Below are 27732 nucleotides of genomic sequence, written 5' to 3' on the forward strand. Positions count from 1 at the left end.
CTTCTCAAGAATGACAAAGCCATTATTCATCATATTTATATGGAAGCATGTTCAGGTAGTGTATATTCAATTCAATCATGACCCCCGGGGGTAGAGCGGGGCCAAAATGGCCGACCAAAGTTTTACATAGAAATATATAGGAAAATTCTTTAAAAATCTTCTTCTCAAGAATGACAAAGCCATAATTCATCATATATATATGGAAGCATGCTCATGTAGTGTTGATTCAAGTTTGTTCAAATCATGACCCCCGGGGGTAGGGCGGGGTCAAAATGGCCGACCAAAGTTTTACATAGAAATATATAGGAAAATTCTTTAAAAAAAGAATGACAAAGCCATAATTCATCATATTTATATGGAAGCATGCTCAGGTAGTGTAGATTCAAGTTTGTTCAAATCAAGGGCGGGGCCAAAATGGCCGACAAAAGTTTTACATAGAAATATATAGGAAAATTCTTTAAAAATCTTCTTCTCAATCATTTTCTAAAAAATAGCAAATCCATGATTGGTCAACTACTTTTGGATTTAAACTTTACAATAAAAAGCCATTTTATACTAGTCCTACCCTTGGTGCTCAGGTGAGCGATGTGGCCCATGGGCCTCTTGTTTCCTAGCCAATTGCTCAGGTGAGCGATGTGGCCCCTGGGCCTCTTGTTTTTAGTCCAGGTAAAATTATGTCCAGTCAAGGTCGCTGAAATATGAAGCACGACATCTAATGTTGTCTATTCCATGACTTCATAACTAAGAAAGATAATAGAATTGAAGTTTATAGATTTGTTCTGAATGTTATTTAAGTTTATTTATTAATCATGTTGATCAGGTTGAAACCTTACAAAAGGTCATGTGGACAAGGACAGTTAGAAGGTCATGTGACCAAGGTCACTTAAAAGGTCATGAAGACAAGGTCAGTTGAAAATAATGCAAGTATATGAAACTAATATTCCTGAAATCATACGAGCTAGCTTAGGGACTCTTGCAAAAATGATTTAATCAAATGTAGAGCTAGACTCTATTTTTCTCTTTACTCTTTAGAAGCATGCAAGCTGAGCATTGGTAAAGTATAATATTTGGGAGTTGGCACTCAATTTGTGCCCTGATTTGTAGATGTGAATTAACCTACATACGCCAGTCCAAGTACATCTCAGGATTTCATGCCTCTGTGTGGACAGTAGGTCCTCGTCTCATGTATATGGCTGTGGTCATCCCATCAGTTCTGTCCGGGGTCACTCTACGGCCAGAACGCCTCTACGTCTCTCTGGCCTTGTTGTTTGCTTTGACACACACTATTTTAGGATGTCTATTCTTAGCTATCTCAAGAGCAAGTGAAACTGTGACTACGTTAAATCGGTTAAAGGTAAGAACTACATGGTACAAAAAATTTGTTGGTTTCATTTTCGAAAAATTACATAATGTATAGAAGTTTTAAGAAACTGCATTTCTAGCAGTTCTGTAGTTTTTACAATACACTGGTGCAGAGTTGTGTATTGTTGCCTCATAATTAGAACTAAAGCTTGTAGTATTATAATTTTTAAATTGCCTAACATTGCTGCTGTTTAAATTAAGGGTACCAGAAGTTTAAGTGCAATGATCTGAAATATTCATTGATGAGATATACTGTGAGTACGGATGCTATCATGTTTATTGCATCAGTGAACTAGCTGGAATGTTAAAAATTTAATTTACTAAAATACATGTGAGTGAAAATAGAATATAATGCATAGAGTTACAAAAATAGCTGAATAGTTGTAACATTAAAAGATATAAGAACTCTGTAACAGGAGAGGAGAAAAATGCAGCACACAAGATGGGATTCAAGCCTTTATTTGAGACCAGACCCCCAGTCAGGTGCTTTACAAACTGAGCTATCTGACCAGCGGCAATGGAACTCATCTGACTGTCACATTCCTCCCTCAGTGACAATAAGTTTTCAGAAAAATCTGATTTTATAAATTAGTGTTCTGACTTAAAAATCATAGATGTGGTTTAATTTTCTGCATTTGGGTAGACATTTATCTTTTCCCAATGCCCCCTTAATTGTTGATTTGGTGCATATAGTTTTAGGGTCTGTCTGTCTAAATTGTGTTAGCTGTTTGTTAGCAAAAATTAAAAATTTCATACTGGTATACCTTTAGAATTGTTGATGCTTGCATTCAGTGACCATTGTGAATTATATATAATTTAAGCAGTTGCTGTAATATCAAATTGACCATTATTTATATAGCATGCCACACATAATTTAATGGTATCATTTATTCTTTTTCTGAGGACTTCATTATTCCCATTAAATTAGCATTTGGATTGTACCTTTCTTCTTTAACTTAATTAATTGAAGTCTGGGTTCATTAATTATTACTTATAATTAGTAAAAGAAATAGACCTTGTGGTGCTTCCTTGCCTTCTTTGGAATCACTCATTCTGAAACAAAAAGAAAATTATACTGACAATAACAAAATAATGATTATATATAATTTGACCTTCCATTATTTTAATAACTTAAAATGATTAGTGAAAGGAGATATAAAGAAAATTAATTAAATATAAGCAGACCTGTTTACTCTTACAATTTCACCATATTTTGTATGGATTTTAAGTTTAAAATACGTCTCAAGTTTTGCTATTATGAAAATACGGAAATCAGAAATACATTTGTTTGGAATTTAGCAGTTAGTTTTTGATATGATCTGTCTTCGTTTCACACGTTTGAATAGCTAAAAAAAAAATTTCAAACACTTAAGTGATGTGGGGTTGCCAAAACGCTGTGGCATTATAAAATGACAAAGACCGGTATGTTTAATATACCAAGTTTTTGCAATCATTAAAACAGCGAGTTGTTCTCTTTTAATATCGATGGAAAGTTAAATCTTACTGGCAAATGCAAAATCTCACAGAGAAATCTAATAAAAAATATTGAGAGACAACAATATAGGTAAACAAGTCTGTATAAGGATTCTATGTCTTAACCCTAATCAGATATATGAATTCCTATACATATAAATGTCAATATTCCTTAGACCCAAAAATTTTTGCGACACTTTATTTTCCTGAGATAGATATTTGGTATTTACAAGAGAGACAAAATTTTTACAAATTTTGGATGTGTATAACCTTTAATAATTATATTATTAATGCACTAAAATAAAATTTTAGTCAGCAGACAATCTTGTGACTACATGGAAAATAAACTTTTGTCAAAAAAAAATTTCTATGTCAAATGGCATCAAGCTTTTAATTAATGACTTTCTAGAACATGTTTTAAATATTTAGTCTTTGCTTTATTATAGAAATTCCTTCAGCTGGATGAACTTGATCAGGGCTCTATTGAGGAAGCGTCTGGATTACGACCAAAACCTGAGAACTGTTTCATAGAGGTGGACAAAATCACTGCCAGATGGGACACGGTCAGTATGCATTTTCTCTTCTATTATGACAAAAGAAATGTAAACACCCTAAGGTATATTTTATAAATGCAGAAAAAAAAGTTTGTGTGTAAAATTTTAATTTCTTATCACAGGACTCTGAGCAGCCCACATTGAGTAACATCTCTGCCAAAGTGGGGCCAAGGAAACTGTTAGCTGTTATTGGACCTGTTGGTGCTGGAAAAGTAAGACAGCATACAAGAACTGAATGTACTGGATCTTTCTAGTGCATACATTTGACTAAAGCCTTATAGCTGTCTGAGTTTTACAAGGACAGAGTTAATTAATGCAAAAAAATGTAACTCTGACGAAATGATTGTAGTATCACTTAATTTGGCAGCTTCTGTGAAATGACAATTTTGAACTGAAATGTTATAACAGAGAAACATTGAATTCACATAAGAGTGATAAAATATTATTTTAAATGATAATGAAGGAAATTTAGGTTAAAGCTTTTATAAATTGTTACTTAATGCTGAAACTTGTGTAGTACAGTATTCAAATACCTGAATATGAACAAATAAAGACTTTAATTTCAAATTGTTAATTGTAGATAAGGATGAATGTGATGTCAACTTTGTTATCCTCTTTCTTATGCTGTTGAAAATTTAAGAAATCTTTTTTAGTCTTCCCTATTGATGAGCATTCTCCGGGAGTTACCAGTGTCGGAAGGAAGCGTTCAAGTCCGCGGCAAGATATCCTACGTATCCCAGCAGCCCTGGGTCTTTTCTGCCAGTCTCCGACAAAATATTGTGTTTGGAAACAAGTTTGACAATGCCCGCTACATTAAAATCATAAAGGCTTGTGCATTAGATAAGGTAATTGGTGTAACATAATTAATCAATGTTCATTGGTGCTTCTCGCAAATTTACGCAATAATAAATTCCTCGAAAGTCCCAATAATAAATTCTTTACAAGTCACATATTTACGATTCTATAGTACTGTTCATGTATTAAAATGGTACAGGGTACAGTAACATACCGGTTATGGACACTTTAAACTACATGTACATGTAATAAGTAAACAGTAAAGTACAATTTTTTTTCTAAATAATATCAGTTTGTAAAATGTTTGACTATATTTTGTTCTCTTTCAAACTTTTTTCTTGTATGCACAAACAAAGCATAGTCACTGTGATAAATAGTTGTTGCAGATTTGTTATATGATTTGAAATTGAATACTTTAGGCATTTTAAAACACATGTAATTTTGTGTGATATATTTTTAGGACATTGAAGTGATGCCAAATGGAGATAGCACTCTAATTGGAGATAGAGGGGTCAGCCTAAGTGGAGGTCAAAGGGCAAGGGTCAGTTTAGCTAGAGCCCTGTATATGGATGCAGATGTTTACTTACTAGACGACCCATTGAGTGCAGTAGATGCAGTGGTCAGTCGTCACCTCTTTCAAAAGTAGGTCATTTGGCTAATTGTGAATTATCTCTAAAATAATGTTAAAACCTACTGCTTGGGACAATTACTGTAATAAAGCATCTTGTTCTTTATATACAAGTACTGTTGAATTTCGATATCTAGAACACCATGGATATTGATTTTGAAGTCCCATCTTTTTATCTTTTTTACCCATGATAAGTGGTCAATGAATTCTTAGATACGTGTTGTTTGAAGCTTTTTCTCAGTCCCATGAAGTTCGAGATAACAAGATAATGACAAGATTTGTATGCAGTTGTGGAACATATGGAAGATATATTTGTTGATGTGGTGAATAAAATTTTTGCAGGGTGATTAAAGGAATGTTGAAATACAAACCACGAATTCTTGTCACTCATCAACTTCACTTTCTGAAAGAAGCAGATGAAATCATCATTTTAAAAGAGGTAGAATTTCATTGCAAGCATATCAATATCCATGTAATACCATCTTTTATGATCATAAGAGGAGTGTAATTCAAACAGTTACATTTAACTTGCGAATTTGAATGAGTAATATGCTCTACCTTTTCTTATTCCTAACAGGGCCAGTGTCTTGGAAAGGGAACCTTTGATGACATTTCTACCTCAGGAATAGACTTTTCCTCACTGTTGAAATCAAATGAGGAGGAAGAAAAAGAGAAACCTCCTGTTGTTAAATATGAGAGAGCCACTAGTGTGGATCGCACACACTCTAGCTTACAGAACATTGGGTCCACGATGTCACTGACTTCCATTGGGACAGAGTTTGAAGTAAATTTCACTTTGCAAAACATATGATTTGCATTCACAACTACATGTAAAAAGAATCAACAAAATAAATATTAAATAAATATTTCTTAAAGCATTTGTCTTAACCCCTCCTGTTTAGACTTTTTGGATTTTTTCTTTCAATTACCCCCAGGCTGATAGTTTGAACTAGAAATAAAATTTTCTCATTACTCCAAAAAAAAAAAAAACACCAAGAACTGGACACCTGAACATTAGCTATTGTAAAATTACTTTAAGCATGCAAAAAAAATTTGTACTTTTAAAGCATTTTAGCTTTTTTTTTTATTAAAAGCCTGATCCAGTTAAGCAGCCAGAAGAAGAAGAGCGTAGAGAAGGGAGAGTGGGTTGGTGGGTGTATTTCCGATATTTCCAGGCTGGGTCAGGTCCGATTAAGTTTCCTTTACTGGTGCTTGTTAATTTGGTGGCCCAGGCTGCCTATATCATGAGCGACTGGTGGCTAGCAAGATGGTTAGTATTCAGCATATCTTGTTAATACAATCATTCATGTACAGTCAATAGTAATTTTTATAATTTTAAAGGAAAATAATAATTGCATGTACATATATTTAATTTTAATAAATTCAAAAGATCTTGGAAAGGTTATTTTATTCAGATGTTTCATTGGTATTCTCAGTGTTTTTAATTTACATTCTTATACTTGAAATCGATAAATAATAATTTAAGAAAAGGCATGTAATTTCTTAGGGCTTCTAAGATTAAATCTTTAATACAGAGTTAAACAGTTTTTCTCTAGCAGTAAGTCCTGCATGTCAAGCTTATAGTTCACTTTGAAAAAATTCTAATGTCCACGAAAAGAAATTGAAAAATTAAATACCTCTTTCTGTTCAAGTGACAAATATTATAATTGTAGTTATTTTCATGATTATGCAGGAATATATATTAAATTAATGTAAAACATAAATTTAAGGTCAAACAATGAGGAGAGGAGAGAGGACCTTATTCAAAAGGATTCTGTCTTAAGATCCCAGGGAATTAACAACACGAATATCACCATCCCAGACAGCGACACAGATTTTAATGTCTACATCTTCTCTGGAATTATATTTTCCGTGTTCCTCTTTGGATTACTCAGGGCTTTGATGTATTTCAAGGTTGCCGTGGATGCAGCAATGATTTTACATAACAGGATGTTTAAAAGGCTCCTCAGAGCACCAATCAGATTCTTCGACATAAATCCTGTAGGTAAGGAGCTCCAGAAAGACTTTGATTGTGACATATTGTTTTCTTATTAAGAGTGCTAGAAAGTTTTAATTTTTATTTGCAAAAATTAGATTTATTCCTGGCTATATTTTCGTGGGGTCAAATTTTCGAGGTTTTAGGAAGAAATTTTGGTTTGTGGGGACTTAATTTTGTGGATGGAGAATGTTTTAGTAGAAATGTATATCAAATTTTACATTTCGTGGTGGTCATAAATTCGTGGAAATCTCCTTGTCTCGAAAACATAGAAAATTAAACCCCCACAAAAATTAGTGATTTCACAGTAACTATTATGATTTACACACATGTATAGGGTTTCATATTTACAAGTTTCAGATATATCTGAATTTTTTTGTGTTCTTATTTTAGGAAGGGTTTTAAATCGTTTTTCAAAAGACACAGGTCACATGGATGATAATCTACCTATCACATTCTTCGATTACATACAGGTCAGTGTAAAAAGTCAAAGTTCAAAGTTAACTTAATGAAGTCTGTGCTTAACATGGTAACTAAGTAATTCTGAATGAGCATTATACAATTAATAATCTATGCGTTTAGTCTGACTCTGGTTAACTGTTTACTCTGAATGTGTATTTATTACACAGTGTGTCCTGCTTCTCCTGGGCATTGTTATTGTGGTGGTAGCCATTATTCCGTACGTCTTCATTATACTGGTACCCATTGCAGTTTTACTATATGTGACGCGTAGATATCATATCACAACCTCCAGGCACATCAAAAGACTTGAAGGCACAAGTAAGTTCAAGTTAATAATATACTGTCAGTAAGGCATAAGTAAAGGAAATTTTTTCACTTACTGACATTAGTAATTTATACTGTCTATATAATAATAATTGGTACCACAACACTTGGTACATATAACACCAAGTCTAGTTAAACAGATTCATATATTAGAAGTAATTTCAAGCATTAGCTTTGTATAGCTATAAAGTTTTAAGGCAGCTGTTATGGCTGATTAATACTATGATGCATTTGTGAGTTGTAATTGGCTGATAAAGCACAATTATAACTTAGCAATATGGCTGTGACTTACAACATGTTCATTTTATTAACTTTTTTTTAGAGTCATTGTGTGTATTACCAAGGTTGTAAATCTTTTTCTCCCAGCACGTAGTCCAGTATTTTCCCACCTGAGTGCCTCCCTTCAGGGCCTGCACACAATTCGAGCCCTTCGCGTCCAGGAGAAATTCTGTGAGGAGTTTGACAATCATCAGAACCTCCACACGGAGTCCTGGTTCCTCTTCCTGTCCTCCAGTCGATGGCTTGCCGTCCGACTTGACTGGATGTGTGCCATCTTTGTCACTGCTGTCTCTTTTGCCTGCGTCTTTCTAGCACAAGGTTGGTTCAAAAAGGCATTAGAGTGATAGATTGTGCTTTGAACACTTTTATTTTAGTATTTATAATTTTTTTTTGCCGTAAAAGCTAATCCATGATACACTGACAATCAGATTTAAATCAGTTCTACATTTAACTCCAAAATGCTATTGGTCATTCGGATCAAGATCTAAAGAGATATCTGATTTTAATCATATTAATAATGTGAGAAAATAATAATTTAAACATGAAATGATCAAAGAAGTGTCAACATTTGTATTCATGGTAGTAAAATAAAATAGTCATGTCTATGTACAATGTAATTTGTGGTCAAAATCATTATCATATCATATATATTATGACTGACAAATAATAATGTCTTCAGAGCTGGATGCTGGATTGGTAGGTCTGTTGATGACCTATGCCATGACCTTGATGGGTTTGTTCCAGTGGGCTGTGAGACAGAGTGCTGAAGTGGAGAGTCAGGTAAGTTCTGTCTAATTTGTGTGTTTCTTAGAGTTTATAATGATGCAGTAGGAATAATTTACTCGGTCATAATAATATTATTACAGGTATAGGTGTGCATGTAAGGATAATAGAGTTTTGTAAAAGGTCATTTCACTTGACTCATGCAGTCGGGATGACTTATAAAATATTAAGTAGCAAGGAATTTTGTTCTTGAATTTTGTTTGAAAATTGAAAAGGAGGGATGACTCAATTTCAGAAAAAGCTAATTTTGATTACTTTTAGTGAATCCTTTATGTATACAGTGTGATTTACTAGTGTTGCTACGGTGTACGTACTTTGTTATATTTCCGTCTTGTACGACGTGTTACAGATGATATCTGTGGAGAGAGTCCTAGAGTATTCCAAACTGGACACGGAGGCAGAGCTGGAATCTGATAAACCCCCACCCCCCTCCTGGCCACAGAACGGAAAAATTGTAGCCAAAAATGCTAAACTGAGATACGGACCTGACTCCCCGTGGGTGTTTCATGGGTTAAACTTTGTTATAAAAGGGAAAGAAAAGGTGAGTTATGGATCGATAGTATTGAGAAACTCAATTTATATTTGTATGGATATTAATTATGAAACTATTGATTAAGTGTTACATGATAATTTGCATAAATGCTGAATTCGTTTATGCATAAAATTATCACGGAAGCCAATCAATTGATCATCATCATGAAATGGAAAATGTATTCCTTAATTTATGCTCTTGACAAAATTTTAAGCCCCGCTTTTTGCATAGTCCTGCCCTGCACATGATTTTTTTTAACCACGCCTATCGATGACCCAGTACATTGATGGCCGGAGAAATAAAGTACATTAACTATTTGTAACTTTATCTTTGGAAATATAAAATTAATTTAGGTTGAGATTAGATAGGAAAAACGTATAATAATTTATGTACTTGCATAGTGTACTGAAACTCACACCTGAGTGTCTTGTTACAGTAAAGCTCGTTTAGTACGAACACTGATATTGCGAATTTACGGATATAGCGAATTCATCTTGGATCCCAAGCAGTATAAATATCATGAATTTCTTATACGGTTATAACGAATTACTGATATAACGAAGTAATTTTATAGGTCCCAGCGACTTCGTTATAACAGAGTTTTGCTGTACGTAGAAAATTATTTTTTTATTAAATCATTTTTGTGATGAAACATACATGAAACCTGTTTTAGGATTATTATATGGCCCATTGTTGTCTATGTTGGTTGTGAAAAAATAAACTTTTAAGTTTATATTATACTATAATTTTAAATTTCAGAAAAACTGCACACATTAATGTGACAGTACATTCAAATTGATGTTGAAATACATAAAGTAAAAAAAACTCAATATAGATGTATTCTGATATTCAGATTGGGTTGGTTGGTCGAACAGGGGCTGGCAAGAGTTCGTTGATTAGCTTGATGTTCAGGATGGCAGAAATAGATGGTTCAGTCATCATAGATGATGTGGACACACAGAAAATAGGGCTCCATGAGCTGCGAAATAAAATCTCCATTATACCTCAGGTAAATGGTAGAGGCCAGTTGTCATATACCTGGTTTAAGAATGCAATGGAAAGAAACTTTAAATACTTTAAACCCATTCAATAAAAATTATATACATGCACATTAATTGTAATGTTTAGGGAATAACTATCTTCTAATTTGAAATTGGTATTTGCAACCATTAATACTGATTTAACGGTTGCAAACTGAGCTTTAATTACCAGCGACACCTTAGTGAAGCTGGTAAAACAGATGTTTGTGAATGTTAATTCTGCAAATAACAAACTAAAAGATAGTTACATTTTATTGCAGTAAGTGTATTTTGTTTGGATGCTTACATCTAATTAATAGTTGAGTCTTGTTTACTCAGTATTTAAATTTTAAAAAGTTCTTTGTTTGAAAACTATCAAGGAATACATGAACGTCAAACAGGATATATTTGATAATAAGGGAACCTGTTTTTTCCTGTGTTCTGTTTTAAACAAATAGAGAAATTTCTTGATTCAGCATGTACGTGTTTCTATTTTTCAGGATCCTGTTCTGTTTACTGGTACCTTACGTAAAAACTTAGATCCCTTTGAGGAGTCTACAGATGAACAGCTTTGGAAGGCACTGGAAGAGGTGAAAGATGATTACTCTATCAGTACTGTTTATGAGAATCTTAACATTTACAAGTGTATCAGTTGAAATGATTGGATTTTACATGTACATGTACTTTCATTAAAAAGTACTGTACATCACAAGATATTCACAACAACTTTTTTGGCAAAATGGGTATATAGTATTTAAATTCACAAATTCTTACTATTGTCTACATGTATATCCTTTATTATTATTAATAAAAATATTTGGGAGAAGGAAATTTTCACAAGGAAACATTTGTGTAATTATGTTAAAATAAAGTTCTCACAGATAAAAAGTGATTTACAGTTACTCTTTAGCAGTGATTTCACAGAGAATTACAGTTACTTAATGTATGGCTCAAGTTTTTAATCATCATGCATCTATAGGTTCAACTAAAGCCCGCTGTGGAGGATCTTCCAGGAAAACTGGACTCTGAGGTATCTGAGGGAGGGACAAACTTCAGTGTGGGGCAGCGACAACTGATCTGTCTGGCCAGGGCCATCCTCAGACAGAACCACATCCTGATGATAGATGAGGCCACGGCCAATGTAGACCCAAGGTTTGTACACTCTCAGTTAACTAGGCCACGGCCAATGTAGACCCAAGATTTGTACAGTTTCAGTTAACTAGGCCATGGCCAATGTTTGTACACTCTCAGTTAACTAGGCTAAAACAAAATAATGTAGACCCAAGGTTTGTACAGTCTCGGTTAACTAGTCCACGGCCAGTGTAGACCCAAGGTTTGTACAGTCTCAGTTAACTAGTCCACGGCCAATGTAGACCCAAGGTTTGTACAGTCTCAGTTAACTAGGCCACGGCCAATGTAGACCCAAGGTTTGTACAGTCTCGGTTAACTAGGCCACGGCCAGTGTAGACCCAAGGTTTGTACAGTCTCAGTTAACTAGGCCACGGCCAGTGTAGACCCAAGGTTTGTACAGTCTCAGTTAACTAGTCCACAGCCAATTTAGACCCAAGGTTTGTACAGTCTCGGTTAACTAGGCCACGGCCAATGTAGACCCAAGGTTTGTACAGTCTCGGTTAACTAGTCCACGGCCAATGTAGACCCAAGGTTTGTACAGTCTCAGTTAACTAGGCCACGGCCAGTGTAGACCCAAGGTTTGTACAGTCTCAGTTAACTAGTCCACGGCCAATGTAGACCCAAGGTTTGTACAGTCTCGGTTAACTAGGCCACGGCCAATGTAGACCCAAGGTTTGTACAGTCTCGGTTAACTAGTCCACGGCCAATGTAGACCCAAGGTTTGTACAGTCTCAGTTAACTAGGCCACGGCCAATGTAGACCCAAGGTTTGTACAGTCTCAGTTAACTAGTCCACGGCCAATGTAGACCCAAGGTTTGTACAGTCTCAGTTAACTAGTCCACGGCCAGTGTAGACCCAAGGTTTGTACAGTCTCAGTTAACTAGTCCACGGCCAATGTAGAACCAAGGTTTGTACACTCTCAGTTAACTAGGCCACGGCCAATGTAGACCCAAGGTTTGTACAGTCTCAGTTAACTAGGCCACGGCCAATGTAGACCCAAGGTTTGTACAGTCTCGGTTAACTAGTCCACGGCCAATGTAGACCCAAGGTTTGTACAGTCTCAGTTAACTTTGTACAGTCTCAGTTAACTAGTCCACGGCCAGTGTAGACCCAAGGTTTGTACAGTCTCAGTTAACTACTGTAGATATCTTAATTTTCAGGTCACCTTATTTTTGTGAGAGAGACAATTTTTATTCGCAGGACAAAATTTTCATGAATTGAGGTAACTGGACAGTATAATCTTTAGGAATATGAATACCGTATAACGGGTATTTTTTATGTGCTGCTAATTTTTACTAATTTTGATGCGTTTTATAAATCCATAAAATTTCACAGAAGTAAAAAATGCCTCGCCTAAATTTTCAGCATCGTATTATGAGAGTATTTCAATGTTATCACTGCTATTTAGCTAAGCACCTGGAGGCTATACAGTACTCGTTGGTATTTTGGGGAACTTTTTAATTGATTATCGATTAGGATCAAACAAGTAAATCTTAATTAATGCACATATTATACAAACACCGTCAATTACCTGGCTTAATTATTATAGACTGAGGTCTTCAAATTATATCCGTTTTTCAAGACTTTGACCCTTTCTTCTTTTTATGATAGAATGATAGTTTTGCCAGTATATGTTTCTGTGTAATTACGTGAAAATTAAGTGCTTGCAAATAAGAAGTGATTTACAGTATCACATGACATACCAGGCATTGACAAAAGGATAATTTTACGCTCAAAGTACTGTCTGAATATTTAGAATCTCATTTAATTTTACCATACAATACTTGTATTTGTAGGACAGACAGTCTGATCCAGAAAACCATTCGTGAGAAGTTTAAACACTGCACAGTCATTACCATAGCACATCGCCTCAATACCATCATGGACTCAGATAAAGTAATGGTGAGTTGTCAAGTATTAAAATGTTTGCAACATCACATTCAAATTGGACATTAAATTTTTTGGATGTTTTGTGTGCCTGAATCACAGTCACAGCCTTTTTTTCACACCATAGCCCACTTAAAAAGTTTTAGTTTCATTTTATTCAGTTGAACCTACTAAATTGTAAAATATAGGAAAATGATATAAAGTTCATTTGACAATGCATTATGTGTGGCTATTATTTATTACATGTAAGAGCAAGAGGTGAAATTAAATGTTGGTTTATTTTTACTAGAAGTACCTTTAAGCTAGATAACACTAATGATAGCCCAATAGGACTTAGTATGCAGCAATGCCATTTTTTCATCCAAATATATTGAAAACTACTTGTTCTAATTGACATCCAATTTTGTTATACTTCTCAGGTGCTTGATGAAGGACAGATAATGGAGTATAATCACCCCCATGTTCTGTTACAAAACACAGATGGATATTTATATAAAATGGTGCAACAGACTGGAAAAGGAGAGTCACAGAAACTCCTGGAGATTGCCAAATCTACTTATGATAGTATACCAGCAGAAGACCGGCCATCTCTCACTGAGGAAACTAAAACTGTCACTGCAGACGATATTTACTTGTGCGAAGAGAATAGTGACGTGAATTCTATAAGTGCTAATCACGTCCTTCAGAATCGGTCAAGAGAGGAAGAGGTTGATTCTTCTGATGAAAATGTTCCGTCCCCCTCCGAAGGTCCAGTCAGATCTGTGGAAGATAAGGAAGATGTGGAAGATGATGAAGATGTAAATGAAGATGATAATGAAGACGTCAATGAATCAGAGACCAGTTCGCTTCTGGCTGCGAAGAAGCAGCAGAACATGGACCCATTACCAAGTCTTTCTTCTCATGCTGATGATAATTCTGTGTCACATTCCAAAGAAAATGGCCCATTAGTGAATTCCTCTATCCATAACCAGCATGTGACTGAGAATTCCCGTCCAAGTGAAGACTCAAATGAAGTATCAGAGACAACAGAACTCCTAAATGATGAGAAAAATGATGAATAATTTGAAAATATAGGACAAGATATTTTCTTATCATTATTAGAGTGAAAGAATTTTAGAATTCCAATAATATAATTGTGAACTCTGTATTTCAGGACATTAGCCCTGCGAGTATTCACAGTCATTGCACCTTGTCAGTCAATGTGATTTTTACAGTGTACTCTGTGTACTAGGACAGGTGCTTTCTGCACCTCATCGGTCATTGTTTAAGTGTACAGTGTACTCAGTAGATGAAGATAGCTATGGTGCCCTGTGAGAATTTATAGTCATTGCACCTTTTCAGCTGATGTATTTGTGTACAGAATACACTATATATTAGGACAGCTAGGTGCCCTGTGAGAATTTATAGTCATTGCACCTTGTCAGCTGATGTTTTTGTGTACAATGTATTCTGTATATTAGGACAGCTACTTGTAGGTGCCTTGTGAGAATTTATAGTCATTGCACCTTGTCAGCTGATGTATTTGTGTACAGAATACACTATATATTAGGACAGCTAGGTGCCCTGTGAGAATTAAAGTCATTGCACCTTGTCAGCTGATGTATTTGTGTACAGTTTACTCTGGATATTAGGAGAATTTATAGTCATTGCACCTTTTCAGCCAGTGTACAGTACGGTGTACTCAGTGTATTTGGACAGGTTCCATCTGAGTGTCTATAGACCTTACACCTTGTTTGCCAGTGTATCAGTGTACAGTATACTCTGTACATGTGTATTTAGACAGGTGTCCTTTGAGAGGTTATAGACCTTCTAACTTGTCAGTTGTGAAACCAATTTGATAAGTGATTATATAAAACAGGGATTGTAAGATATACATGTATAAGGTGTTTACGGGTGTGTTAACAGAGTTAAGATATCTAAGAATCTAGATTTACTTTAGCAGTTGGCTGTACAGGAATACAGTATGTAAATCTAGATATTGCTTGGACATTTGTATGTATATTAGAGTGTTTAACATATTGTGGTATAATGTTAATGTCTAAGTTTTGTTTGGCCTCTGTTAAGCATTCCAAATAATAAAGGCTGCAGGAGGGTAGAAGTCAGTTAAGTTGCATGCATGTTGTTTTATAGGAACAGCTAGGTAGTATAAACAATAATTTATTTTAGCTTCAGTTTTCACCGAAACATAATTATATACACATGCACTTCTAATATTTGGCATTTTAAGTACCGGGTTTGCAAATGTAGAAATAAATTGTCTCATACACATGTACTCATCTCATCACTTGTGGAAGCCAATTATGATGAGAAAAAATGAGCCATTTTTCTATAATGTTTGCATTTTAATATTTTGATTTTTAAATGTTTTACCAAATGTTTTACAAATCATTTTTACTCAACCTTGCCACAGATATGCCACCCTAAAAATTCATAGAGTGCCTTTTCCCCCCAAATTTTTATACATTGTACATTCCAACAGGTGCATGTAATAAAAAAAAATCTGTATTAATTTTTTCCTAACACAGTTTTAAGGAAATCAGTTTTGCAAATTAAAGAAAAATTTAAATTTTAAACAAAGTTATTATTATTTCCTTTAGCTTAAATGAAATGCAGATTTTTAGGAATCAAGAAAAGGATTTATGTATTCAAATGTGAAATACTATAAAAAGTTATTAAAGTGCAGGCTAATCCTCTGCAAGATATATATTTTTAAAGGATTTATATCAATAAGTTTATTGCATATTACCCGGTAATGTAAACCAATCATGCTAAACAATGGAAGGTTTCTATTGTGGAAAGGGAATGAAATATCATTATAAACAGGGATAACTTTCTGTCTCATTTGTCTATAGGGTTTAAACATGTATCTTTTGTTAATGTATTTTTTTTCATTAATTTACAAACCAAGATAAGGTTTTTTTAGAGGTACATGTACTTAATTTGTTAATGTTGAATGTTTTAACTGTACGGATTGTTAAGTCTGTGTAAAATTTTTATTTGAAAATTGAGGTAATATAATTCTGTGTAATAATTGTCATCCAGAAAATGTAAGAGTGATCCAGCTTTAGAATAAAATATTTTCAGTTATACGGATTGTATTGTTATTACTAGGTATTCTCATTCTTTGAACATGTTTAATGCCATGATAGTCATCTCTGGGAATATTTTTGATTGTCAATACTCATGATCATACATGTAATTTGTGCATTTGCAATAAATTAAGGTCATGATCAGACAATACGTTCCTCAGATATCTGTGTTGTATATCTTTGTAATATATAACATATATTTAAAGTTATAATTACCTTGTGTTTTTTAAACTGATTTTTAATTGTTTATAAAAATTTACAATGCTAAAATTTGATTTTGACAATTTAAAGTTATTTTCAAAAGGATTATATAGGCAACATCATGGTGTCTTGCACAAATGCCCGGTAAGGTACCTCAATTTTTTGTGAGTTAACTTATGAAAATAACATTACTTCGATGACAAAATCTTTGAAAAAAAATTATATATTATTTAGGAATGTACATGTATATAAGCTTTTAAGCCTCATGTCCTGTTTATCTTGGGTCCTCATCATTGATCCTCTGGACTTCGCCAATAACAAGACATTTCTTGCTTGAACTCAGGAAAGTTGAAAGGAGGTTATACTATCCCGACGTCGGTGTTCACGTTTTTGGAGCAAGTCCATTCCCAAGTAACCCTACCAGGACCAAACTTGCATGGATGATGCATCTAAAGATGGATACTACCACTTGATTCGGATACTGGATGTATCTTAGATTTTCTAGAAAAGTGACCAGGTTAATGTTTTAGGAGCAGGTCCTTTCTCAAGTTACTGTAAGTCCTACTTGGACCAGACTTGCGTGGATGAAGCATATAGGGATGTACACTACCTAACCTGCTTTAGATGCTTGGTCTGACCTTTATTTACCGTGAAATTTTATCCATACTTTTACTAAATTAGCGTGGATGATGTATCAAGAAAGAGTCGACGTCACTTTCAAACTTACTTTTGATTTCGAATTTGACCTATACATTTTCAAGATGAATGACTAGGGTAATGTTACATGTATTGGAGTAGGTCAATGATTTTTGTCCGTTATTATTTTTGATAAATCATGCATTTGCAAGATACATGTAAGGATGGGCACACTCCAACTGCCTTTGGATGTTCAATCCGTCCGACAATAAGTTTCTTGATAAGCAAATAGGTCAAAGTCTACTGAGCAGGTTTATTCCCACAAAAACTATACGTCCAATTTAAACCAAAACTGTATTGATATTGATTTTGAGATGTACACCAACTAGACAAAAATATGATAATATACCGAAGGGAAAAAACACGCAGGGAAACCTTTTAAAGTGATTTGTTGTTATTTGATCGAAGTTTTTTTTCCAGCATTTTTATGTTACGATTTTTAATCACCAAAATCCAAAATTTCATTTGATTTTGACTTTATAATTTACGAGTTAATAAAATTCACATAAAAGCACCCCCCAAAAATGAAAACAAAAATCTCAATACCCTGGGTAAAGTAACTTGGATAAAGTCTTCGGAGCAGGTGCAATCCCAACGAATATCGTTTAATAATCATCTTCTTTCTTATTACAAAAAAGAAAAAAAAAGAAAATACAAATGCTTTCTGACACTTCCTTTAACGCCACAAACATCGTACAAATCATTACATTACTTCAAAGGATTTTTCCTTGATTTATATGTAAAAAAAAAAAAAAACAACAACATCACAGCAGTTTCTAGCTGCAATAATGTAGCCCTCTCCGATATTTTTTATCTGATATTTTCTGGAGCCTCTCCCAAAAAAAAAAAAAAAATCGGAGAGGGCTACATTATTGCAGCTAAGCAGTTTCTTGCTCAAGTACGACATTTTTTGTCACATAATATATATATAATGACGTCATTTACACATCAAGATGTGATACATGGTCTATACAGTGATATATATATTTTGCCCATTAGCAGTTAACGCATTGACCTGACAAGAGTTATTTAAAATTAAATGAAATATTTGCATAAGAGCAAGGCAGTATAGAGTTGTTTTTTTAATTTCCTGAATATTTTACATAATGTGCCATTAAGGGAAAGTGTATAAGTGCCTAATAACAACTTTGAGCTTTTACCCATTCAATAGTCCTTCAAAAATCTTCAAATGGTACAAGTACATGCATAACAACTTTCTAAAGTAGTTGTTCAGTATCTTCAATAAATCTGTTTAGTATATTAAGGGACTCCGATCCTCAGCCAGGAAGGACAACTCTTTAATTTATAATCTAATTCAAAAAGTCTCAAAATGAAGCTTGAAAATAAAATATTTTCATGCAACAATTTTCGTTATATACCTCTCAATGTACTTCAAGGTTCTTTGAAGTTCTCAGAGAGGTCTAAGTAAAAGTCGAAATTTTTACCCCATTAAAGCATTTGAAAATTACATATATCAAGAAATTGATGTTCATTTTAGTCTAACCATAGATACCAATGTTTTTAAACATGATATGAAATTAGAAGTGATTTATGGAGCTTTGCAATGACAGGAGAATCTTTATACACTTTGCATTGTAAACTGATCAAAGTAAATAAAAGAAATTTAAGAACATTATTATACTTCTGTTAAAATGTTTCTTATATAAAGTTCAGAAGGTAAAATAGCTACCTTTATAGTTCATGCATAGCAAAGCTATACCCCGAGGTATAGTTTTTCCTATCCACCCTCGGAAAATTTTCATGCAATTTTTGCCTCCAATTTTGATTTCCAGCGATAAATCTTTAAACTGGTGATGTCATAATGACTTCAGTAACATTGTGACGTCATCAGGATTTCAGAATATTCTTGCAGTATTATCTTACTCCAAAAAAATTCAAACCTCAGAAATTATATTATACATCAGTATATTAAAACGCTTATCCACTGTTTGTGAGAGGGATAGCTCTTTTATCAAACCCTTGACAGGGACTATTCCCCTCAGGCAAGCCCTCGGGGAATAGTTCCCTGTCGCGGGTTTGATAAAAGAGCTATCCCACTCACAGACAGTGGATAAGCGTATATTATATGTTTGAAAATTGTAGAATTTCTTAAAAAGCCTGGATACCTATGATTTTTATTTTTAAAATGTGTTAATTGATCAAATTTGAATTGGAAAATGCATAGCAGGTGTTTTTATTCGCAATTCCTGAAAATATATTTGTGATTTACTAATTTCCTCTATATAATATGATTTAAGTTGAAAGATGAAGTTTTCAAGAAGAATCTTTATGGGTAAAAACACGTTACATTGAAAATTCAGAGACATTTTTGTGAGCATTTTCAATTAGTCAATGCTTGATTTTCAGAACCTGAGGATCGGAGTACCTTAAATTCAATTGAGCTGAAAGCTAAAATGAGTTTTTCTGATCATTCATTGTTCGGCACCCGCCTAGCTGTCTGAATGTCTGTAAACATTTCACATTTTTGACTTCTCTAAATCCCACATGGCCATTTTTAACCAAAATGGCATAAAGCATACTTGGGTGCAGGAAATGCAACATTATTCAAAGAGAAAGCCAAGTCCCATTTCAAGGAGAGATACATGTAATCAAATGGTAAAATTGGGGTCTTGTTTTTGAAAATCGTCTTCTCATGAAAAACGGCCACAGATGAAACTTTTTTTTTGCGAGTTTCCTAAAGAAGAGTAAATTCTAAACTGTTCAAATCATGATTTCCAAAGTAAGTTGGGGTCTTAATAGAGGATCATAGTTTAAATAGAGATGTATAAGAAAAATCTTGAAAAATCTTTTCAAGAATCACCCAACGGGGCTAGTCAGAATAGAGGGTTGACGTTTTAAATTAAAACTACATTGAAATAATAATAAAAAAAACATTAAAATTTCTTTTTAATCTTGATGAGGAAAGATACACTTGCACTGAAACTTTATGAAGAAATTATGCAGATTCTAAATTATTTAAACCATGACTGTCACAAAAGGTGGGACCATAATAAGGAATGAAATTTCACATAAAAATAAATACGTATTTCTTTGAAAATTTTCTCACAAGAATCACTGGACTATTAATTTGAAAATTGAGAATCAGAATCACTGGACTATTAATTTGAAAATTGAGAATCACTGGACTATTAATTTGAAAATATATTGTGAAAGCTTTCAGATGTATTGTGGATTCTAAACGTTGAAATCATGGACCTTAAGGAAAAAGTGGGGCTGCAATGTAGGAGAACCTTTTAAATATCTTATATAAAAAACAACTAGTACTTGGCTAGAAAAAAGAAACACGTGAAAGCTTCTAGATATAGTTTATCTTGTAATTTGTTCAAATAATGGACCCAGGATTAGATATAGGGTCAACATAATTATTAAGGAAAAAGGTTTGGAATAGAGGATTGATGTAAAAGTAGTAAATGTCTCAAGTGCTGTATAAGACCTATAATGATCAAACAATATTTAATCACGAAAATGTTATGACAAACAGATATTTTGCCTTGAAACAATTTGTCTCTCCTCGAATCCTTAAAGGTTATATATCATGCACAACGTTAACATGCAAAATGTTTTATAGAAGTTATACATGTAGGTGTATACATTAAATTCCCCATAGAAATCATTTTTCTTTTGTTACGCAAATTGAAGTATATGTATCTGTACCTTATTTATTTCTTAATTAAATATGAAAAAAAAATACTACGGCTGATTTTTTAAATAATATGTTATATAATGTAACATTGAATAAGACTGCATGTGAATTCTCTTCTCTGTTGAATTCAAAGTACATGTATGACATCTATTAGTTTTTTTTTTTATTTTGGGATGAATTAAAATTAAATCACAATATAGAAAAAAAATGTTTATGTACAAAAAAAGAAATGCAAGATTTATTAAAATTGAAGCTTTTCCTGAAAAATAAATAAATGTCCTTAAGTACTCAGAGAGTAACAATGTCCAAACGTTACGAAAGGAAAGTTATTTAAAATTTTGTGCTTTCCGCAATTATGTATACCTTTAAAAAAAATCACTTGTATACATGTATGTAGGGCAAACACATCATAGCAAAGTTTCCTGTATATACGTCTACGATGGAATTTTCTAAATTGCAAATTAAAAAAGACATTGATTTTCATGAGTACAGTGGAAATTCATTACATATTTCTGCTAATTATGAAATATTTTTTTTTATCCTTCTTGTGCTGTCAAAAACCTTAAATACACTTTTAGGGAGTGCAATAATTTGCTCGAATACATCCATTGGGTAAGTTTTGTTTGTTTGTTTTTTTTTTTGAAAATTAAAGAAATATGTTTATTAAGGTTGATTTGGATTCATTATATGAATTTCAATGGATTTAATAATTATGTATAGTTCACACATTGTGAGTATCTCCGACTGATGTTAATATACTGCTTAAAGAGACACAATTATGCAAATGAGAGCAAGATAGTATTTAGGTGACAAAGAAATTTTTGAATGTTTTTTCGCAAACTTGTTGAATTCTTGATACTACTAGATTTCAAACATTTATAAATGGAGGTGTCAAAACCAAACAAAAGTTAACGGTACATAATAAAAAAAAAAAAAACTGGTTACGCATTTGTACATGTGCGAGGTTTTATAATACATACAAATAATTTCACCGGATGTTGACATACATGTAGGTAATAAAAAATAAACCGGATGTAAAAATAATTATCTTTTTTGTATTGATGGAACTTAAACACGCAATGTATTTTTACTAATTGCCCTGTAGTGGAGCAGAATTTGCTTAAACGTTATTAGTAATAATTTTGATATATGCTTCGACTTTAAAAGTAATCATTTGATGGACAAAAATTGTATTCATTGTCCCTTTTTGCTACAGACAACCATTGAAATGTTGAGCAAACTTCCGTATAGTTGGTGAAAGTTGTGTAGGTATGATGTCTGATCTATATTTGAACTTTTGATTTAAAACAATAAAAAATTTATTTTCCAATTTCATGACAATTCATGTATTTACAAATTTACAAAATTTCTTAATTTTTTTTTCGTAAGGTGTGATTGACGTTTATTTAGTTATAATATTATCTATTTAATGAAATTTTAAAGTATTCAATTTTAAAACAGTGTTTATATATACTTGTTTAAAGAATGTTGGCCAGGAACATATGGTATTAACTGTGAGCCATATGTCCTATTGGATTTTATGGAAGATTCTGCACGATGTCTTGTCATAACTGCAGTCCATGTGACCCAGTTACAGGATGTACAGACTTTAAAAAAAGTAGGCATTTTCTATAATTACAATGCGTAATGAGAAAATAAAACATCTTAATATTTGTTTCAATAATTTGTTCTTTCAATAAGTTAGAATTTAATAATTTTTATCATTCCAATATAAAGTATGAAAATCATGAACAGTATATACAGCTATATAACTACAGTATAAGTGTACATGTAAGTGGTTTTCATCCAAACTGACCAACAAGGGCTCAGGAAAAGTTTGGCCTTACTCATTGCCTGCCATATACAAACAATTGAACCATAATTATTTAATCAAGAGTTTTACCCCCTTTCCCAATCTATCCCTTTAAAGCAACGTATACAAAATTAATGTCAGTTGACTATTTTGCATGCTTACATCACCAAATCTCAAAATGGTCCGAGAGCTGAAGTCCTCGTATATAGCCAGGGTAGGGGTCCACAACCACACCAAAAAACATTGATTCATCAAATTTTGTGTATATTTTGGACACAAAAGGGGCCCGGGCCCTCCTTGGCCTGCCTTTAAATTCTCCAGACATAAAAAAAGTTGAAAATACATTGTAGGAATAATAAGGTACCAATAATAGTCTCGACCCCCCCCCCCCCCCCCCCCCCGAACATTAGGCTTTGAAATACGGATGAAATGGGATCTGGGACCTGGCTTACTGTTGGAGCACGTTGTCGGAATTTTCCCCTCTGTTAACGGAAAGGAGGATCGGCCATACCATAAGCAAGCCCAGAAATATTTCTGGCTTTAAATATATCATATTGCGTAAGCTTCAAAACTAGCTACTTTAAAATTTATTTCGAGACCTTGATGACTGAGTGTTCAGAATGCTTACTATCGGTATAGAACCTTCTCTATGCTATTGGTATATGGAACCTTATTTCAAATCAGTTCCTCCCCCAGACCATAATTAACAATACTATGGGGGACAAATGTCAGAAGTGTTGTAACCCTGATGATATCCTGATTTTCCCATTCTAAAGTCCAATCATCATAATCCACCTTCCTTAAAAGTAGCATACACAACCAAGTGTTTCCCTATCTGTGAATAGCTGGATTGCTCTTGAATTGACCCATTCCGAACATGGAAAGAAAGCCACAACATTGAAATTGTCTAAAAATGAACCTACACAACATATCTTCTTTCAGTGCCATAGATATTGTAATGTGTCTATTGGAACAAGATAAGATGCCAATCATAGAATCATAAAATCTTCAAATCTTCTGTTGAATGCCCTTCTAACCCCCGATAGCCTTGGAAAAGAAGATTTAGCTTTCCGACTAATGATTCCGTGTCTTTCAGCTTAACCTTTGACCTTTCAATTTGAATATAAAATCTGTACAAGCAATTAGTTATAAGATAAACGATTGCTAGGTTTTATCAATAGCAGATGACGCACATGTACATGTAACTATCCATAGCGGAAATATCATCCTTGCATCGTTAGGACTATTTACCGTAATTTTTGCTATCGTTGGGATAATTGGATATTTGAAACGAAAAAAATGGTATGCTATATTTTTGTCCGAGATGAACTCTCATAAACTTTTTTGTAAGGACATAAGAGTAACTTTTCTAATCTTAAAATATCGGAGCTGTTCAAAGCCTTAAACTGTGTTTGAATGCTTTGAACCCTTCAAACATTAGAGTTTGGGTCCCGAGAAAGAAACCAAATTAAAGTAATTAATGATTCTGCTTGAAATCAACCTTCTCTGAAATAGTTTTAAGAAGAATTAATACGTTTATTCGGTTAAAAAGGGTTAATAAAAACATAAACACGATAAAGAATATTGGTTTTACTTAACACGAACATTATTTCAATATTTCTTTATCTTTAGCTTCCATACTCGCCCTCCATCCATACAAATATATGATCAATCTACTGGTTTCAGTAATGAGACCGCTGATGAACAAAACAGTTATGATGCACTACAGACAAATGCAGAATATGAAGAAGCCGTTACTGGACAAGGAAACCGTAGCGCTGAATCTCTTCAACAGACCAATAGTGTTCAAAATGTGTTTATTGATATTTGTGACTAGCCTGATTTATGAGCCTATTAAATTATTGTATTGGTATTTTCTGTATCAGTATGTGTAAGTATTGATGAGGTACTGAGCGAAAAGACTTTTTAAAAGATTTTAATTTTGAAGCCCATAATTTAAATGAGAATTTCTCCATTTGACATAACCTGGAATGCCCATACTTTCAATAAAATTTATACATTAATATTTAGTTATATACGTGTATATTAATAATACCAGAGAGAAAGAGGTAGATTCTTGGTTTACACATGTCACCCCCTCTGAATGTCCAGACAGTGGAAGATAATGAAGATGATGAAAATTATAATGAAAATGTCTATGATTCACTTGAGACAATTTCACTTTTGGTGCGTAAAAAACAGCAGAACATGGACACATTACCAAGTGTTTCTTCTCATGCAGATAGTTATGTGTTACATTCCAAACAAGATGACCCATAAGTTACATGTTAGTCCTGTATCCATGACCAGCATATGAGCAAGAATTCCCGTCCAGATAAAAGCTCAAATGAAGTATTGGAGACAACAGAATTATTAAATGATGAATCATTTGAAAACGTACAAAATATTTTCTTATTAGAATGAAAGAATTTTGAATTCCAAAAATAAAATGTGATATGTACACTGTGAGCCTTATGTGTTAGGACGTGTGTCCTATGAGTGTTTACCCTCATTGCACTTTGGTCAACAGATGTATCTGTATATAATGTACCCTGTATATTAGGAGACGTGCTCTGTGGGTGTCTGTAGTCTTTGCACCTTATCAGTCATTGTGTAAGTGTACCGTGTATCTGATGTATCTATTAGGACATGTCGGACAGCTGGCTAGATTCACTGTGAGAATAGAAAGGCATTGCATCTAGACAGCCAAATCGTATTCGTATACAATGTTTTTTTTTCAATATTAAGACAACTAGGTTCCCAGTGAAAATTGTAATAGGTATTACAAAGGATGGATTTTTTTTTTTGGAAAATTTTTCGTCTGGTTTGTTTATAAGGTCTAAACAAATATTTTCTTATATACAAACCAAGATAAGGTTTTGGAGTTACAAATTATTAATTTGTTTACGTTGATTTTTTTTAAGTACGGATGTTAAGTCTATGTAAGATGTTTATTTGGGAAAAGATTGTGAAGTAATAAAAATAATTTTTTTTGTATAATTTTGTCATTCATATAAAACTAGTGCTAATTGTAACGGGAACCGTTACAGATGTTCCCCAAACGCTCCCCAACTCCCTTCTCATGCCATATTCCCTGTAAGTTTCATTAAAAAAGGCAAAATCTATGCATTTAAGACGTAAACAACGTTTTCCCACAAGTATACCAAGCAATGTAGGCGTGCGCATGTGATTGCATGAGCGTAATGCCGATATCATCTTGTCTACACTATTTTACTCATTTGCAAGTGCACGCAGGTGCATGATGACCATACATTCTTGTAGATGTCCATTATGTCTGTCTTTGTTCTTAATCCCATCCTGTTTGGTTGAAAAACAAGGGAGTTATAGCCATTTAAAGATTAAGCCAATCAGATCGCAGCGCACGTGCATGCGCGTATTTTCATGACAATTATTATATATCATATTGTAGGACATCTTAAAGTATGCCTACGTTTTAAATTTCAAACCATTTTGTAAAAAATCAGAAAAGATATTGAGATTTTTGTTTCAGCCAATCAGAGCAAAGCGCACGTGCACGCACGTGCATGCATGTGAATGGTGACCATACCATCCTGTAGGAGTCCATTATGTCTATCTATGTTCTAAATCCCGTGCTGTTTAGTTGAAAATCAAGGGAGTTATACTCATTTAAAGTTTCAGCCAATCAGATTGCAGCGCACGTGCATGCGCGTGATTTCATGAAAAATTTTATATATCATTTTGTAGTACATCCTAATGCATGTCTATGTTATAAATTTCAAAGCATTTCATCATAAAACAAAAAAGATATTAAGATTTCTGTTTCAGCCAATCAGAGCAAAGCGCACGTGCATGCGCGTTAGTTCATGCAAATTTGACCATGTCATCTTATCTACACTACTTATATATCTTTATATAATGAGTTTCAAAACATTTTATCAAAAAATATAAAAGTTACAACCATATTAAATATATCAGTCATTTTACTCATTGCACGCGCCCGCACGTGCATGCGAATGCGCGCAAAATGACCTTCGTTCGGCACATCTACACAACATGCTTACTAACCCTAAAAAGGTTTTAACTTAATTTGGTGAACAGTTTCTGAGAACACTTCCGGACAAAAAAGTACCGGAGAAGAAATAAGAAGAAAAAAGAATAATAATAATAATAATAATAATAATAAGAAACAGAGTAAAAACAATATGTTCCCCAACTTCGTTTGGGGAACATAATTACGTGATCCAGATTTAATTTATAATTTTTTTTATACAGATTGTGTTGTTTATTAAGGTATTATTCATTGAATGTATAGATATCTTTGAGTGCACTACTCACCATTATAATTTTTCCATTTAAATATAATAAATACAGATGGCAAATGAGAATGCATAGCTATAATTCTTGTTTTTGCATTGGGTGATTGCTTAAAAAATTGGTCAGACGCTCTTTGCACTGTCTTCAATCTCATTTGAAGTTGACTTTCATTTTGTTTCGCCAGCATCGGGATAGGGACAGAGGCCAAATACAGGTAATTAAATATATCATTTTTAAGATTAGACATTGAACACTTTATACATTCTTTAACTGATCATAGCTCTGTTGCTTTTCGGCAACGTACTTTTAATTATCGTTTTGTAATTCTTAGACACAGAGAATGCGCGGACGTTTTGATCACCTGTAGGACTCGTATAGTGTCAAATTGGTTTAATTAACATTTATTACTAAGCTTTTCCTGAAAATATATAATTGTTCTTAAGTACTCAGATAATAAGTACGTCCAAACTTTAGGAAGGGAAATTTATTCTAAAGTTTGTGATTTCCGCAATTAATTATACCTTTAAAACAAGTCAATTATATATAAGTTATGGCAAGTAGATCCTGTACAAACATCTACGATTTTTCTAAATTGCACATTAAAAAGACTTTTATTTTTATGAGTACAGTGGAAATTTGTTACGCATTTCTGCTAATTATGAAATGCTTTTTTATTCTGATTGTTCTATCAAAAACTTTAAATCTTCTTTTAGGAAATACAACAAATGTTTGTTCGAATTCATCCATT

At 33.4% G+C, this 27732-nt stretch overlaps 1 protein-coding gene across 2 annotated transcripts in view; it reads left to right on the top strand.

The window, feature by feature from the left end:
• Positions 1 to 16314, top strand: part of LOC134274575 (ATP-binding cassette sub-family C member 4-like) — a 41014-nt gene extending 24700 nt beyond the window's left edge. The window contains exons 9-27 of one of the 2 annotated variants that reach the window (XM_062756852.1): positions 1105 to 1354; positions 3282 to 3398; positions 3512 to 3601; positions 4043 to 4234; positions 4645 to 4826; positions 5155 to 5251; positions 5390 to 5596; positions 5907 to 6082; positions 6543 to 6817; positions 7202 to 7281; positions 7438 to 7588; positions 7961 to 8191; positions 8553 to 8653; positions 9006 to 9197; positions 10042 to 10197; positions 10708 to 10797; positions 11187 to 11359; positions 13135 to 13240; positions 13645 to 16314. In XM_062756852.1, the coding sequence (XP_062612836.1) occupies positions 1105 to 1354; positions 3282 to 3398; positions 3512 to 3601; positions 4043 to 4234; positions 4645 to 4826; positions 5155 to 5251; positions 5390 to 5596; positions 5907 to 6082; positions 6543 to 6817; positions 7202 to 7281; positions 7438 to 7588; positions 7961 to 8191; positions 8553 to 8653; positions 9006 to 9197; positions 10042 to 10197; positions 10708 to 10797; positions 11187 to 11359; positions 13135 to 13240; positions 13645 to 14286 (3508 nt within the window). In that variant the 3' untranslated portion in view covers positions 14287 to 16314. The remainder of the gene's footprint in view (positions 1 to 1104; positions 1355 to 3281; positions 3399 to 3511; positions 3602 to 4042; positions 4235 to 4644; positions 4827 to 5154; positions 5252 to 5389; positions 5597 to 5906; positions 6083 to 6542; positions 6818 to 7201; positions 7282 to 7437; positions 7589 to 7960; positions 8192 to 8552; positions 8654 to 9005; positions 9198 to 10041; positions 10198 to 10707; positions 10798 to 11186; positions 11360 to 13134; positions 13241 to 13644) is intronic. The other variant, XM_062756851.1, reaches the window with a different exon arrangement.
• Positions 16315 to 27732: the final 11418 nt, after the last annotated feature.

This window comes from Saccostrea cucullata, unplaced genomic scaffold (assembly GCF_032062105.1).
Source record: "Saccostrea cucullata isolate Sc308-1 unplaced genomic scaffold, CSIRO_AGI_Scuc_v1 ctg411, whole genome shotgun sequence".
Taxonomy (NCBI): Eukaryota; Metazoa; Mollusca; class Bivalvia; order Ostreida; family Ostreidae; genus Saccostrea; species Saccostrea cuccullata.